The following is a 15,819-nucleotide window of genomic DNA, read 5'->3' on the forward strand; positions in this document are numbered from 1 at the left end:
CGTAATTCTGAGGAAGTGCGCGTTGCTCTGAGCAAGGGCCGCTGAGCCGGAGGGTACCGTCTAGATCACTTAGAACAGTTCATGCGAGCAAGGATAGTAAGACACGTACTGCCTATGAATGACTCAAACCGGTCGTAGATGTTGATCATCTTCGCGCTCTCAGATAATTTGGTCAAGCGGGTCACCATCCTCGTCATCCCCACTCTGTTGTGCGGGAGACAAGTAGTCCGGGGGATGGGTCAATCCTGCGAGGATGGAGGCACAAGGTGACGGATTGATCAGCTGGAACAAAAAAGAGGGAGCGAATTAGCTTGCATCCACGTAATAACAGCAAGGTTTAAATCGTTGAGTACCTCGGACGGAAACGGCATCGAGCCGGCGTACCAGACGTCCCATAACAGAGCATCTTCCAGTGCGACTATGAGGATCTCGAAGAAATCGCGTACTTCTTGGTTCTGGAACGATATCAGAACTGCCAGAAACTGATATCAATAGCAAACATGACGGCAGACGGGAGACGTGAGTGCGTTGACGATATGAAGCGAAAACACGACTCACGGAACGGTTTAATGGAAATTGCCGATATTTGAGGCGATCCGTGAGATTGAGCACGTTTGCACGTTCTCCCCTATCGAACGGAATGTCTGACGTAGTTGAAGCGTTGCTATCCGCACCAAATTAACGAGTTAACGACAGAAAAGCACGTCGTAACATGCCAGCTAGTTTGTGGGGGATCATTTCGAGTTCAGCCAAAAGGACGGCGGTCATGCTGAGATTGGCTTAAAATCCATAACGCCGTTGCGCTTGTGACTCGGGCGTTCACGGTAGGTATCAAAAATGATACATGTCGAGCTTCCACACACGTCACGTGTGTGGAAGCTCAACATGTATCTTGGAGCCTAAATTTGGAAAGAAATGTTCACGGTTAGTAACTTGCTCCGTTATCATCCGAACTCAACAGAGCCGGTCTTTGGAGCCTTAAGGATGCGACAAGAGTTCTTTTCAAATAAGCGCTCTCGATATACAGAAGGTGAGCGATCGGCCAAGAGTCTGGCACATTGACCCGCTATTTTTGTAGGCCAATATTGAGATGGCGGGAGGGAGCCGACCAAACTCGGAGCAGCCGATCTTGCTGCCGTCCCTCTCTGATGAGGACGGCGAGGCGTATCCGTTGATCGTTGGGATGCTCAGTTCTGTGGACAGTAAGACGACCTCAGATATCTATTCTTAACCTACTAAGTGAGGGCGTTTCATTTTTTACTCACAACATCACTCGTTGTTCACCGCCACTGTAGTCTGACGCAACTCGTTGTCCTGCTGCCGGGCACCGCAGACCGCCAATACCTGCCATACCTATGGTACAGAGACCTCCGCCTTCAATAGATCCGCGACAACGCATTTTCGTTCGCCTCCTCGGTTCTCTCCTCACACGAACCCAGTACATCGTGATCGACCTCACGATCCCTTGTATGTATGTCTGTTTCTCTTATTTCGTTCACATTTGAATCGTCACCATCTAATCTGATTCGTTTGCTACGTCCATTTTCAAGCAAAGCATCCTGCGTATCTTCAATAAGGACGACCAGGACTTCTTCCCGATGGATTTGTCGTACGTGCTCGCAAGGACTTCGTCCAGAGAGGTATGTGGCTCTGTCAGATTGTCTGTCAGATTCTGACATATCTACTGCAGTTCCCGGGGCCAGGATCATTGGGTACCACAAGACTTTGACCCTATCGCCTGCATTGATGCATCACCACGCAAGATCAACTACGTTCTCATCTACCCCACTGCGTCTAACGTCCTCGCCAGTGCATCCAGCGAACACGCAGTTAAGCTTTGGGATCTTGCTGATACCGATCGCCCACGCTCTGTTCTCACCGGACACAACGATACAATTCAGTGTCTCACCTTCAATTCCACCGGCACACTCATGGCGATTCTATTCGATCCTCGTGCTGGTGGCGAAGCTGTTCACATCACTGAGATATTAAGGGCACTCATGCCGTATAGATGTAGTCTCGAAATGTGAATGTGTTTGACCGCTCGTCACGTTCGAGCGCACTGTTGTTTGGCAGGTGTGTTTTTCTTCTTTTTATGGCGAGTTCTTTTCTTTTCTTCCCTGCGTGTGCTAGAATTAATGCGATGTGAACGCGACAGGACGTGATGCCCAAAATGGACGGAGTCAGCGCTTTGAATCTGATCCGCCAGCCCGACCATATGACCCCCATCATCGGCATGACGTCTAATTCAAAACCGAGCGAGATTATGACGTATTATTCATCTGGAATGAATGATATTTTGCCCAAGCCATTTACGAAGGAGGGGTCGTTGGATATGTTGGAGGTGCGTTTTTTGTTTTGTACCGAGGTGTATAGATCGACATTGACACGGATGGATAGAAACACCTGATGCACCTTAAAGTCATCCAACAAATGTCAAAAGTACCTTGTTCGCTCGGTGTTCCTCCTCTCTCAGACCCGTCTTTGAGCGAGGCACTCGCAGTTGGGGCGTCGCAATTACAACCACACAATTCTTCGTCTAATCCTGGCTTCTCGTCTAATTCATCCAGTCTGCATCCGATGTTGGGAACGGGGTACGACGATGATGGACGGATTAACTCGTTGGCAGGGATGGGTCTGTCTGACGAGCGATACGCGGCTATTCTACCGGGTACCGTTTCTCAACCCTCTCTCTTTGAAGAGAAATCACACATCAAATCTAAAACTCCAGCTCCATGCAAGTTAGTATCCCTCTCCAGGAGTTTATAATAACCGTTCTTTCCAGTCTATTTGTTGCATGCGTACGGTTATTGCCCTGAAGATCCGTTGTCTGCCCGTCTCTAGCCATCGCTTCGCGTCGTTGAGCTGTGCAGCGGCACTCTGACAATCGACACACATGATAGCACAAGTGAGACTTTGTACTCCTCATCGGCTTCGTGCCTCACATTTTTGGCTGGGGATGGCCTTTTTGTCACGGTATCGAATCAAATATATGTTTGTCGGGTAGCACCACTGGCGCTCACTACGGTCCACATATCTGTATCTCATCCCGGCGTACTGGCAAGGAACATTTGAAGCCAGCGAGGATGGCCTCGCAATGTGCAGGTACTTGACACGTTGACTATTGCGCGTAACTTGATGCATTAACCTTACTGGGGCTCACAATGGACTTCGTGGCTTCTGTTTGCCTGCAGGTGAGATATGCTTGCTTTTCTGACATGCTAGGGCTATCGTCCCGTCATCCTTATCTTCTATCATCTAGATGTTAGATAGCTCGGGAGCCCAAAGGGGTTTGGGGCATGGAAAAAGAGCTGCCTGAAGTGTTTGGATACATCCAGAGGGCTGCCAGCTGGCCGCTCCATGCGGTGACATCTCCTTTTGAACAAGGGGATAATGCGTCATTGTAATAGCAATTTAATACATATTTATTCTCTTAAGTTTCATCCCACTGTTAACTGACTCAGATGAGCGTACCAGGTAGCTGAGCGCCCATATCATCTAGATTACATCTAGATCCCGCTGGGAAACCTTCGACAATTGCATATGCTGATTCCGAGGCTCCGATCATGGCGACCTAAAAGCCGGCAGTTAGAACCCTGAAATTTCTAAACAACGAATTGGCATCGATATCATGCAGCTATGGGAGATAACAGTAGATCTCCGTTGATGCTGTGTATTGATAATTTAATATTGAAAAATAAGTTGACCTTATATAAAGTACCGTTGATGTATTGGCACAATTTGGCAGCACGAGTGAAACCACGAAGCCGCAGTCCTGAGTTACGTCTTTGATACTCTCCCACTTCTCACAAACCCTGTACACTTAACGCAAATTTATTCGATATGGCTACCATTTTCTCCATGAACTCAGGCTAGCATTCATTTTCCTCTTCACGCTCATATCCTGATGCGATTTATGATAATCTCAGATCCCCATTACAGGGACTCTTTTGAATCAACGGGGAGTGCAGGGAGTGCCGGTACATTTGGTCCAGCACCGGATCAGCCTACACTCGTACTATCAGCTTCTCAAATTGATTGGAGGAGCACTATCCAAATGGCTACGAGTATGTTATTGTGCTATTTGCTACGCAGTTCATATTTTGACCAGCCTTCATGAAGGTTCCCAGATGATCGATATGCTGAGCCATTTGGAGCAAAAGATGGAACAGGTGCTTCAGTCTTCAAATGGGCTCAAGGAGAGTGTAAACGGTATTGAAGGGAGACTCACGGCCCATGCCACCAAACTTGTGACCCTGAAGGCGGAACTCAAGAACGATATCTGCTCGGAGATCAGCGTAGTACGGGCCGAAGTGCAGGCATTGGAGAAGCGTCTCAATGACAGGTTTGATGAGATGAGTGTGTCCCAGAAGACCTTATTGGATAAAATCTTGGATTTGTTTAAGCTGTAATAGTAGCTATAGCGACAGCAGCGCGTTCAAAGATGTTGTTATAGGATTTAGAATGTGTACCAAAGGTTTTCATCCCACGACTCGGAACTCTCACCTATGTTATATCTACCTCCAGTAGCTTTTACCTCAAAATATCGGTGATTCATAATTGCGTGCATATTATTTCGTATTTCGTATTGACGGCGTGACTTGTCAAGCTGTTGCGCAAAGGCCTACAGCAAGCGCAGGGACTATGCTCAGCGAGAAAGCCAGCGTGAAATTGACCCGCTTCTTGGACAGCCCTCATCCTCGACACCACCAGATGATTCCAGAGACCCGACGATCCGGTTCACTGAGGGTATCCCCGACTTTGACCTCACAGTCCATACGAAGGACACAGTCAGGGACGTTAAAGCTAATGTGCGTGGTTGAAAATATGCAGATAAACGCAGATAGTCAAAGGTCTCCCCCAATTGAAAGATTGACTTCGTTTCATACACGCTGGGGGCCTGCTAACGGATGGAACACTCCTTCACAAATGGCTGGCAACCCTCGAGGAGCGGCAAGTTTGTGCCTCCGCCCGTTCACAAGATGTTTCAAAAGAGGATCAAGAGTCGCTGACGTGGTTGCATTGTTCTGTTGGCCCCGTGATCGAGCCTGGGGAGAGTGAAGAGGAGAAACCACAGGTGCGTGGTGCACGGATATATTGATTCGCGTTCACTGATTTCTTTTCGCCATAGGTTGCTCAACTACAACCACTGAGGGGATTTGACAGGCTTGCTGCTGCAGGATTCTCTGACAGAGGTCAGCCTTGTAACATGTATGTCATGTTGATATTTTGACCGTTTGTACAGTATCCTGGTCTCCCAATGGCAAGCGCCTCGTGCTGGGTACGAGAAGCGGTTCTATCGTTACATATGCACCTACTTCTACATCCACCCCCGAATCCAGCATTCCAAGCCCGCCCTCAGCGTCTAATGCCTGCGTCATATCTACAACTTGCTGTCTACCTTCGGCCAGACATCACCAACCAATGCCTTCCGCCAGCAAACCACATCTGCCTTTGGACAGTCGTCACCAACTTCGGCATTTTCGCAGCCCTCTTTTGGCCAGTTATCATTCGGACAAATCGCACCTACGTTCGAGTCCGCTGCTCCATCAGCCTCGCTATTTATTCAAGCTGGGAAGTCTGCTTTCGACACTACTCCTACTTCGGGAGGGTTTGGGGCGTTTGCCACTGCGGAACCCTCGAAGTTCGGACAGACAGCGTTTGAGTTTGGAGATGCGCAAGCTAACGCGCCTGTCCAGAGTGCACCAACATCGGCGCCTGCAGAAGATAGTATGGCTGGCAAATATCGGTAATCCTACTATCGTACCCATCAGCACTTACCCTTTTATTGGTTCTTATAGTCGTAATGTTTACCACCTGACTGCTAGGTCCCACAAGTCACTCCCCGTCATCGCTCTCGGCTCGCGAAATCTCTGCGCCATCCCCATCGGCACTTCTCCTCTGACCACTCCTCCCACATAGGGTTTCACATTACCACTGCAAGCGCGTTCCGTTACAGCCCCAGCGCTTCGAATGGGATCGATAAAAACTGGGGAGGCCGCCCCCATCCAAGACACGTTGAGAAGCGCAGGGCATTTTCCGTTGGTCATTACTTGGCCCGGTAGTGAGGAACGAAGCTGCTGTGGGTGAGAGTTTCGTCTTGTACGTTTTGCTGCACCACGTCTGATCAGTTTCATATGGATGCTGCTTTTAGCTGCATGAAGTACAAACGAATGGCTTCCTACTGACCACGCAATGCGAATGGCATTAGATCTTGGTCTTTCGCTATCTGTTTCTCCAGAAACACGATTCGATGAACTATATCCTCTGTTGTGCGAATGCTATTCCCATCTCCCTGCTTCAGAGGACTTGAGAATTTCATGTCATGCTGGATCTGTCCCCACGTCGGACACTCTTCGTCAATTCGCGTCTTTTCTCTCCCTGCAAAGTTCGGCAGCTTTCACGAAGCGTATCCACGTCTCTCTCAACACTTTCAGCAATTTCGTTCCCTGCACATCGCCATTAAAGACTGGACCCTCGCATCAAGTCCAACGATCCTTGGAACCGCAAGACTCTCGAATCAATCCTCATTGCTATGATCCTGGTATTATTATTTTATGTATTTTGAGAATGATTCACCGTAGATTCATTTATCATCTTCCTATCAGCTTTGACGGCACTCTGCTATCAATTAACGCAGCTCCACGTTAGGGTTACCGCTGCTTCGCATTCGTCCTCGAAGCCATCACGTTCCGAATCGCTGAGTGCAGTGAGTCTAGCGATAGCATGCCGTCATCTCAATCATTCCTCACTGAGATATCCAGCGTATAAATTTCGCAATTTGCCTCCAAATCACGACTTCTACATGCGGTGCTCGTCTAGGCCGTTCTGCCGTCTGAAGCGTATTTCAGAGCTTTACTTTAGTACCCCATTTCAACATCAAAACCAAGATCCGATCCTTGCACCTATAATACCCAGGGACGATCTCTGCAGCAAACACAGTAGCGTCTTCTCTCTATGTTTCGCGGTACGTCCTCCAGTAGAGCAATTCTGATTATTCTCACTTATGTTCAAGGCGTTGGAGCAGCAGGTGCTTGACTCTCTCGCTCTTTTCATGACGTGACCTCAAGTCCCTAAGCTCGAAGCGAAGCGTTTACGGACCCGAGACGAAAACAGACCATCATTAATCTTTTGGATGTTCTGGGCAAGCTTAGCAATGAGGCATCTTCAGACAACGGTTAGTCGTTCCACGCTAACCATCATACACTACTAATTATATATTTTAGATGCCAACATTCCCTCTAATTTCGAAGATGACCGAGACGTCCGTGAGTGGTCGTCAGCGCATTACTCAATCGTTGTCTTAGTTGTTTTTCAGCTACTGTGGATGAAACTACGTTGCTCGCTGTTAACAGTGTTTTCCTAGTATTGGGCTTCGTGTCTTCAGGAGTACAAAGGTTGTGTGTCTACATGGGCTTTCATTGGGCATCCTTCTCAACTACTTTCAAGTCAATTTCGGTATCCAGCGGTGCAGCGTTATATCCATGATTTGACGTCAGAAATTGGGGAGCCCATTGACAACATCGCGGTCAATCTATCGACGTTTATTGAAATCGGTATACATCCAATCTACCCTTAGCACTTTCAAACTTACGTTCTCTTCTAGGCGTACCAACGATTGGGTTCGCCCAGCAACATGCAGCAGCAAACCTGCTAAACTTGTCGACAGTCGCGATGTTCTTCTCAGCTGTGACAGCAACGACCTTACAATTCTCATACCAGTTGGAATGCTGGAAAGTCCGCTCATGCGTTTTGGTTCTCCTCGTTGTTTTTCAGTATAGCAGCCGCAGTGAACGATCTCCTTGGTCTCACCTGGAAGCAAGCTAGTAAGTCTATCATCGTCCTGCCAGTTCCCGTGTCTAATGACAGTCATTCAGTCGCTTTCCGGCACGTACTAGTAGGGTACTTCCTTCGCAGTCGATCAGAAGAAGGCCTGAATGCAGGCTCGTCGTCTATGCTATCCTTTTCCTACCTTCCGTTAGCGCTTGCACTAATGTCATCCCTCCCGTTGTATACTATGTTCCATCCATTCTGATCCCTTCATCTTTGCTTTTCGTTTGTCGAGTTCGGTCGCTTTGCTCGTTGCGTACTTGCTGTTGTCTCATTTGTGCTGTCTTCTTTTCTTTCTTTTCATTTCTGATGTACTACTAGTATGCGTGTGCTACTATGTCTTGCCATAGTCCAATGCAAGACTCACTGCCTTCGTTCATCCATCGATCGATCGATCGACGCCTCTGTTCGATGCGTTGTCTTTTTTTCTCAGACCCCAACCATTCGACGCGTTTCGATCAGGTGGACGATGCCGACAATATTGCCTTCACGCCACCTACGCTGGAGGTTCCGTATTTTGCCCTTGATACCCTGAAACGTTCCTTCATATGTGCTAATTCGACGATCCCAATTTCGCAGCTCCGAAGGTTATATCGTGCGTTGCCTGACTCCGAGGTGCTCGAGGAAATGATCACTGTTGCAGTGACTTCATATTTTCCGCCATGCCATGATGGGCGGCCCCCACGAGCAAAGACCTTAGACTTTTCCTTATCGCCTCGATACCTACCAACACCTGGAAAATCACAAACGGGCATACTCCCCGCTGATTTCGTCTCGAGGCTATTTCAGAAGGCAATCTGGACGGAATCTACGTCACGCATTGTGTCTGGGCTGATATATACTCAATACAATGTTGCAAAGGAGTTTGTCGTGTGGTTCAATTCGGGAGCTTGGACGACTATTCCGCTTGAACCTCTGCTACCAGCAGTGCATGCTGTTTTGAGTTCCCTGGATGGTGACGCTATTGATTTGTTTCATGGTAGCGTCATGACTGCGCTCTTTGATCTTATGTTGCCTCAGCGTCGTCGCCCTGAAGGCCTGAACGTTGTGCATCCGCTGTATCTGCATCTTAATCAAATCAGATGCAGCTCGTAAGCGACGGCTCGCCAGCCTGCTAGAGAGGATATGCAACCTGCTGCTGACCGATTCACCCTCGAAAGAGTGCGCATTGCCTCTCGCTTGTACTCATTTTCTCTACTGACCGATCTCGTGACAAAATTGAGCGTGGACTGCAATGGGGTATGCGCCATTCCCTGGCCCTGAAGGCGAAGATGGAGAAGACCGATTAATTCTAGCCCAATGAAGTGCGTCGGATTGAATTTTTCATGTACCTCGGCTAAATTATGCTCGCAGCGAAATTCGCCAAGCAAGGATTCAAGGCAAAGGCTTACTTTGTAGAGCCTCTATTGACCGCCACCATCCAGAACCGACTTGCTGATGCCGCTGCTCTCGATGATGGCTGCAGTGCTCACTCCTCAAGGTAATGTTATTTTGTCCTCTTGTGCAGCTTCAGGCTCAATATGTATGTTTTCAGCTCGTCGTTGTAAATCTAGCTCTGCAGAATATACTTCCCAGTTTGATGCAGTGCGTGGATCCCATAGTACCCTTGCTGGGCCTATTCATGTTAGCATTGGCGTGGAAATCTGTGGAGGTCCGTGCGTTATCTTGTTGTTCGCTATGCTCACCCCTTGTCAGCTTTCGGATATGCAAGAAAAGCAGCACGCGCTGTATATCTTCAACCTCCTGAAGAACCTAATCAAACCCTCATCCGATGGTCCTCTCTTACGATTGCCTTCGCACGCATCATTGATTCAATCTCACGCTATTCGTGGGGTATTTTATCCTTCTGATTTCATCTACCCGCGCACGGCGCGTTTCCTTCTTCAGCGCCCAGAACTTGACGTGATCCGATGTGCCAATGCTATACGGCATGCTCTATGGCAGTTCGGATGACTGGAAGAAAGAGCGTGGATGGATTGCCAAGTTCCTATCTTACGGCTTGATGAGCGCAGAAGATTAGAAGGTGCTTAAATGCCGACATAGTACATGGGAGCTTCTTTCAAGTCTTGTGCAGAGCTCAGTTCGCGATCAAGCGTTGCGACGCACAGTACTGGAGGTCTGTGGTGCCAGCGCTCTCGTTGACCCTTAATTCGAATTATTTTACAGGTGCTTGCCAACCTGACTTCTAATGACCAGGCAACGAGTTCCCTCGTTTTGAAGTCATCTCTCCTATCCTGGATCGAGATGCAAGTACAACTGCCACGAAGCAAAGAAGACGCCTAAAGATCCTTGAAAACATTCTGATCACAGCCAATACTGCGAAACTGCGGCGGGCTACGAACAAGATGCTCTGTGCAGACCCTTGTCGTTGATATGCACTCACTACGAGGATTACGACAGAGCCATCTAGCTATACTCAGCGGCGATCGACCTGGATTTTGCCACTGCTACCATCTTTGCAAATCGCAGTAAGGCAAGCTCGAACAAAATACTATGGGATGATGCATTACTTGATGCGCAAAAAGTGTGATCCACATATGATGTCCAGGCAGACGGGCTTCATGATGTGCTGATCCCCACGGAAGACAAGCAGATGTCATTCCCGCGGGCAAGGCCGCCCGCTTGGCAGACTCTACTGCTTGTCCATCCCTGGGTCCGCCGTCTTCTGGAGCTACCTGACTTTTCAGACGACATACAGAGGGCATACAGAGATTGGAGGATTGGACCCCGCCCGGGTCTCCCGTTGAGTACAGGCCAGTTGATTCGGAATTTGACTCACGAGCGTTGCGCATGATCGTTCGCCTTGGATAGCCCTTCAGTGCATTTTTGCTAGCGCTACAGCGCGACGGGGAATACAAGAGAATTGCGTCACATCATGATATCATTGCATAAGTCAAAGACATTTCTTCAGTTCCCCACATCGCGAATGTCAGGACGCTCGAGATTTTGTAGTTGTGCATACACTTATTACAGAACTCTCAGCAGTTTCATTCTCGATAACTACTTGTATACGCATATATGTACACCAGGCTGTTGCTCGCGTATTCACCGTATCTCACTACTAAGGATCCAACAACCGCCTTATCGCCCTCGCCTGAGGGCGCAGATAGAATATAGATGCGTTGTTCACCATCATTTTCGGATTCCAGTAGTAATTCGCTATCAACTCCAGTTGGTGCTGGCGGCAAAGAAAACGCCTTCCAATGAATCCCAAAATTCATCCACTCGAGGAATTTTGTTACGATTATCCTCTCAATTTTTCGGCTGCTGCAGCTGGTGAAAAGACGGAGAGCGCACATTCTCTGATCTCGGCACAACGCAATCTGCGCGACGGTGTAATCTCTTAGTCAACATATTCAAAACGCTCGGAAAAGATTGTGCACACCTGAAGCATGCAATCATCATTACTTGAGGCCACACCAGCTTCGGTCTGCCAGAGGCAGGCACATTACCGGCCGCGCCAGTACGCTATCATGACTGCCAGAGTCTCAGTCAGCTGACGTCGTTCGCAGGGACAATATTAAACTCGGACTAGAATTCAGAGCATGATCCACGGTACATTCAGTCGCATCTAAATTGTATCTGAAATCTCCATAATTGATCCACCGCTCCGATCACCGTCGGTGCTAAGGTCTGCAAGTATTGGTTTTAGTAATTGCGAGGAATGGAAAGGGCTTTGAAGAGACTCACTGCTCCCGGCACTTTTAATCGACCTCGGGACCTCCTCTGGGTATCACTAATACAGTTGCAGGATTATCGAATGAGTGTCGAGAAGTGGGCAGTACCCAGAATAACAGACAGCCGACGTTTGGAGCCAACCACCTATCCGTCGTAAGCATTGAGGACAAACTGCGGTCGTCATGGGATGCTGGCTCTATTAGCTCCGAAGTGTTGCGCAGCGCATGAATGGAGTTGGACGAGAAGAAAATGAAGTGAATGTTCCAAGTGTTCAATGTTGTGGTAGCGGTGGCCTCGATCGTGCAATATTAAATATCTCGATAGCGGAGAATTGGCAGGCAGGCAAGAATGGGAGTGCCGATACATACACATGTGGCGTGCTAGGGATGAACCTCTGTACGTCCATTGCGGTAGATGAGACATCTTTGAATTCGGAATGGCCCTGTGGTTGCGCATGAGCGCTTTATCAAACGCTCAGTAACAATATAGTCACCTTCAGCCACTGGGAAATGAGTGAGAGGGCAGGAACTGCGCTGCTGAGCTATAAAACTAGGACCTGCGTCAATCGCCTGTTCACATGGAACGAAGTGAATCTGCGTGGATTTCCGGCTGACGCGCTGAACCTTACCGCACCGACGTTACCAGACACGTAGTTCCCTTCAACAATGGTTCCGTCGAAATGAATTGTCCGGTAGGTCTACCGATAAGAATTAGTTAGACGGGATGCTTGAAGGCGCAGAAAGGGCGACCTTGGAGATAACTGATACCTATGTCGGCGGTTCCACCGCCTTGACTCTTGGCCGATCGCTCACCTTCCGTATATCGAGAGCGCTTATTTGAAAAAGAACTCTTGTCTTTTATGGTCCTATTAGATGTTAAGTACTTTTGCTCGATGGACTATGATGCATTGATGTTTGAGAAGGATACAATTGTACTCTGTTAAGGTGCGAACGAAGGACTTGTGTTGTCAACTGTACAATTACAACGATTACCTAAACCGGCATCACCGGCATCTGTCAAATTTCAAACTCCTCGCTTTCGCCTGCCAAATTTCTCCGAGATCGACCAGTCTGACTACGTCAAACACTTAACATCTCAAAGACGTAGTCCAGACTGGTTACGAGTCTAGTGTTTTGCGGGAGGATCGGATTTTCGAGGGCTACAAGATGAGATAGTTTGTCAAATTTTTGGTATGTTAAATTCCTGAGTGATTGATATCCCGATATCCCGCAGCTGTGTTGATCGCTTCTACCGTCCAATCAGTTCCTGTGACAGTCCAACTCGCCAAGGATGAAATTGATCGAGCAACGAATCGTGCTTATCGGCTGCTCATGCCGCACATATGCCTTAGTTCTTGTTCAGGCACGTTCATCAGGCTAATTGTTCGAAGCTATATTAACGTTTCGTCCAGTACTCATCCGTTAGATCAAGATTCAAGAGCTACGCTACGAGATCCTTCCTTTTGGTTGAAGAGCTTGCATCTAGATGTTGCCCGCGACTGTATGCTGCGCGAAGGTCTGTATCGCGCAGCATCATGATATTCATGGTTTGCTGTTCGGCCACAGTTAGTATATTTCCCAGATGTCAGTGCTTGTGCGAACGCTGATGCTGTCCAGGTGGTCTCCTGGAGCCAATCGAGTGCAGGTGGACGCTGACATCAAAGTACTAGTCATGTTGGGATTTCTTGCGCATCTCCAGGGTGACTCGATCAGGAATATGTCATCTCTGTTGAGTCTTACTCCTCATCAGTCTGCGTCAAAGATGTCCCGTGAGCATAGCAAACATTTTTTTCCCCTTTGTATTGAACTTTGAACTGATCGGTTGTAGTTTATGTCACATCAGCCAGCCACTGTCTTCTGATAGAGAATGAGGTATTTGGGCTTACGGTCCGGGTTAATCCTAGCAACGAAGAAAAACGAGGAAACACGAGGCAGTGACCCCCATAGCCTGTTCGAGCGCAATATGCTTGGGGTAAGCACCTTGATGACTCTGGGATTCATGCATTCCAATAGTCGACTTGGCCTGGCGTAGTCCGAGCAATGCGGGAGGTAGACCCAGCCATAGCGGTCTATCCGGCCGAACATTTGAAAAGCCCAGCAGCTCATGCTGAGGTGCAGAATCGGGTCCGGTCCAATGCTACCGGGTAGCCGATACTTCAGAAGCTCTACAATTTTTGATCAGGGATTCCTTCCGAGGTGGACAGACGAGACTTGCAGGTGATTGTTGTTCTGCGATATTGTGATTCCAAAGTTTACGTTTTTGTCAGTATATCATCATTCGAACGCCTGTCACTCTTGTGATCGCTGTTACTTTTATCGAGCGACGACACGGGTCACACGGCAACGATCCGCTCTTGCCCATCGAGTCCTAAAGCAGCGTCCTGTCAACCTCACATTCTTTTTCATTCCTCAAGACGTCCGGGTCCTTTGGTTTGGTGGCCTCGGTGTGTATCTGTCACCTCCTGCTGGTATGGTTTCTGAATGTCCGCTTTAGGATATATCACACAGTTCATCTTCAAAACCGCAAAGGTGTCTCAAGTCTTTTGCCACCAGAATATGGAACACGAAAGTCAATTGCTTCAAGGATGATGCTGCCGAAATCGTGAGTTCGATGCATGTTTTTGCATCTCTCCACTGACACGAAGTTAGGAAGATTCATGAAGCTCGCGCTAGATCGGATGTCTGATAGGGTGGTGGATTCGCCGTCTGGTGATGCCTGTGTATTTTTACGATCGGGAATTTGGATTCCTCAACAAGGTTGTCTGGATCTCTGGGAAACTGAAGCGCTTCATGAAATAGTCGAAACCTGAGAAAAGGCGAGACCGTCGAAATTTGTCCTAGGATATGATTTGACGTGTCTTTACAGGCAAAGATCGACGAAGAGATGGTCAAGATAGTTGTTGATGTTGGAGTCTACCTTCCCAGTCACCCAGACGGTAGTGGTATCGACGTTGATAGGAAGTCCAGTCGACCGATTCAAAGCCACTCTAAGGTGTGTAGATCACTCTTTCGCTTTTTCTTTCCTCAATATAATTTCACCGAAGGCATCGGTCAATAATGACCCGCTCCTTCCTCAAAAAAAGTAGCCATGAACCGGAGTCTAATGTTCTGAGTCGGGGAGGGCGGGTCACGGTGCGCCATCAGTTGAGCACCTATAATCAGGATAGGTGCACGGATACGATTTCTGCGTGGAGGTCTAGTAGATTGGTACATGGAAGAGACGGAAAGTACAAAAAAAATAGAGCAACAAATCAATCAATCAAGGACGCTCACCTCCCTCCCCTAAAAAATACCGTATCAACCCTTGCATTAAGCTATCCTGCTGCGCCGTCCCCTTTTGAAATTGACCATCTCAAAAAGCACGTCTCCGTACTGTCGCTCCAACACCCTAATACGAGCCCTTCCGACTTGATTCCTCAAAACTCTCATTTGTAGCGAATAGATTATCATTTTGAGCGCGTAAAGTCGAATGGGATGCAAGTAGAGAATCCGTCTGTCCGCGCAGCGTCTCGTGGGATGATAAAAGTGTATCATGCGACAAATAGAGCGATTGATAAAAGTTTTGCAGGACGCCAATGTGCGATTGCACAGTTGCTAATTCGGCGCTGCTAGTTTCACAGGGCTGCCGGAGCTTGTGGCGGGACCGAGTGGATCTGATGAGTGGGTTCTCTTTTCATCTGCCTCATCTCTCGCTGTGATATGTCGTCTCTTGAATTTGAGGTGCGATGGATTGTCGACGACGACGACGATGGGCCCCACGAAACTGGAGAAAGGTGGCGATAGGGCGAAGAGTCCATTGCAGCCATGGGAGGGAGAGTTGTGGCTGATGCGCGCTGAGGGAGATTGATAGCCGGTAGCTGAACTTGTGAGGGCAGTAATTGATGCGAAGTAAATAAACGAACTGAAGAGCAAGTAGGACCTGTAGCGGTGTGGTGGTGGTGGTGGTGGTCCATGCGCATGGCTGTACCAGCGCCAAAGAAAAGGCGTCTTCCAACTGGTTTCCACCCGACGAAACTCAAACTCACTCGATGATCTCAAACAGTGCCCTTTTTCCCTCTCTCCCATCGCCCTCATCGTCCAGTTCCCGCTTCTCCCCTCCCATCCCGGGACCCAAAGCACCAGCGAGACCGAACGAAAAACCCTCTCGAACTCCTACGCCCGAGAAGCTCTCCTGGGTAACGATATCTCTCAGAATAGCCGCGTATCGCTCGTCAGACAGACCCATCCCTGCCAACGAGTTAATCCGTCCATCATCGTCGTACCCCGTTCCCAACATCGGATGCAGACTGGATGAATTAGACGAGAAGCCAGG

General features: G+C 48.5%; 5 protein-coding genes across 5 annotated transcripts; 4 read left to right on the plus strand and 1 right to left on the minus strand.

The window, feature by feature from the left end:
• Nucleotides 1–1,355: 1,355 nt before the first annotated feature.
• Nucleotides 1,356–2,030, plus strand: DFJ58DRAFT_870117 (uncharacterized protein; the record flags this gene model as incomplete). Its single annotated transcript, XM_041394285.1, has 3 exons — nucleotides 1,356–1,471; nucleotides 1,556–1,640; nucleotides 1,704–2,030. The coding sequence occupies 3 exons, from the start codon at nucleotides 1,356–1,358 to the stop codon at nucleotides 2,028–2,030; spliced, it is 528 nt and encodes a 175-aa protein (XP_041235949.1).
• A 131-nt stretch (nucleotides 2,031–2,161) lies between these two features.
• Nucleotides 2,162–2,682, plus strand: DFJ58DRAFT_870118 (uncharacterized protein; the record flags this gene model as incomplete). The annotated part of the gene is made up of 2 exons (XM_041394286.1): nucleotides 2,162–2,344; nucleotides 2,401–2,682. Coding segments are annotated over 2 exons (465 nt in total), but the record flags the coding sequence as incomplete, so codon positions are not given.
• A 4,275-nt stretch (nucleotides 2,683–6,957) lies between these two features.
• DFJ58DRAFT_736195 (uncharacterized protein) lies at nucleotides 6,958–9,680 on the plus strand (the record flags this gene model as incomplete). The annotated part of the gene is made up of 14 exons (XM_041386757.1): nucleotides 6,958–6,967; nucleotides 7,016–7,030; nucleotides 7,079–7,177; nucleotides 7,227–7,268; nucleotides 7,319–7,400; nucleotides 7,450–7,556; nucleotides 7,607–7,721; nucleotides 7,777–7,826; nucleotides 8,264–8,877; nucleotides 8,941–9,069; nucleotides 9,126–9,134; nucleotides 9,198–9,310; nucleotides 9,384–9,481; nucleotides 9,526–9,680. 14 exons carry the CDS (start codon nucleotides 6,958–6,960, stop codon nucleotides 9,678–9,680), a joined length of 1,638 nt encoding a protein of 545 aa, XP_041235951.1.
• Nucleotides 9,681–13,089: 3,409 nt separating this feature from the next.
• Nucleotides 13,090–14,593, plus strand: DFJ58DRAFT_870121 (uncharacterized protein; the record flags this gene model as incomplete). The annotated part of the gene is made up of 8 exons (XM_041394287.1): nucleotides 13,090–13,276; nucleotides 13,336–13,394; nucleotides 13,521–13,631; nucleotides 13,690–13,724; nucleotides 13,922–13,951; nucleotides 14,037–14,109; nucleotides 14,374–14,499; nucleotides 14,552–14,593. 8 exons carry the CDS (start codon nucleotides 13,090–13,092, stop codon nucleotides 14,591–14,593), a joined length of 663 nt encoding a protein of 220 aa, XP_041235952.1.
• A 508-nt stretch (nucleotides 14,594–15,101) lies between these two features.
• Nucleotides 15,102–15,783, minus strand: DFJ58DRAFT_847899 (uncharacterized protein; the record flags this gene model as incomplete). Its single annotated transcript, XM_041393534.1, has 2 exons — nucleotides 15,102–15,369; nucleotides 15,533–15,783. 2 exons carry the CDS (start codon nucleotides 15,781–15,783, stop codon nucleotides 15,102–15,104), a joined length of 519 nt encoding a protein of 172 aa, XP_041235953.1.
• Nucleotides 15,784–15,819: the final 36 nt, after the last annotated feature.

The sequence above is a fragment of the Suillus subalutaceus genome, assembly GCF_016647625.1.
Source record: "Suillus subalutaceus strain FC151 chromosome Unknown DFJ58scaffold_254, whole genome shotgun sequence".
Classification (NCBI taxonomy): Eukaryota; Fungi; Basidiomycota; class Agaricomycetes; order Boletales; family Suillaceae; genus Suillus; species Suillus subalutaceus.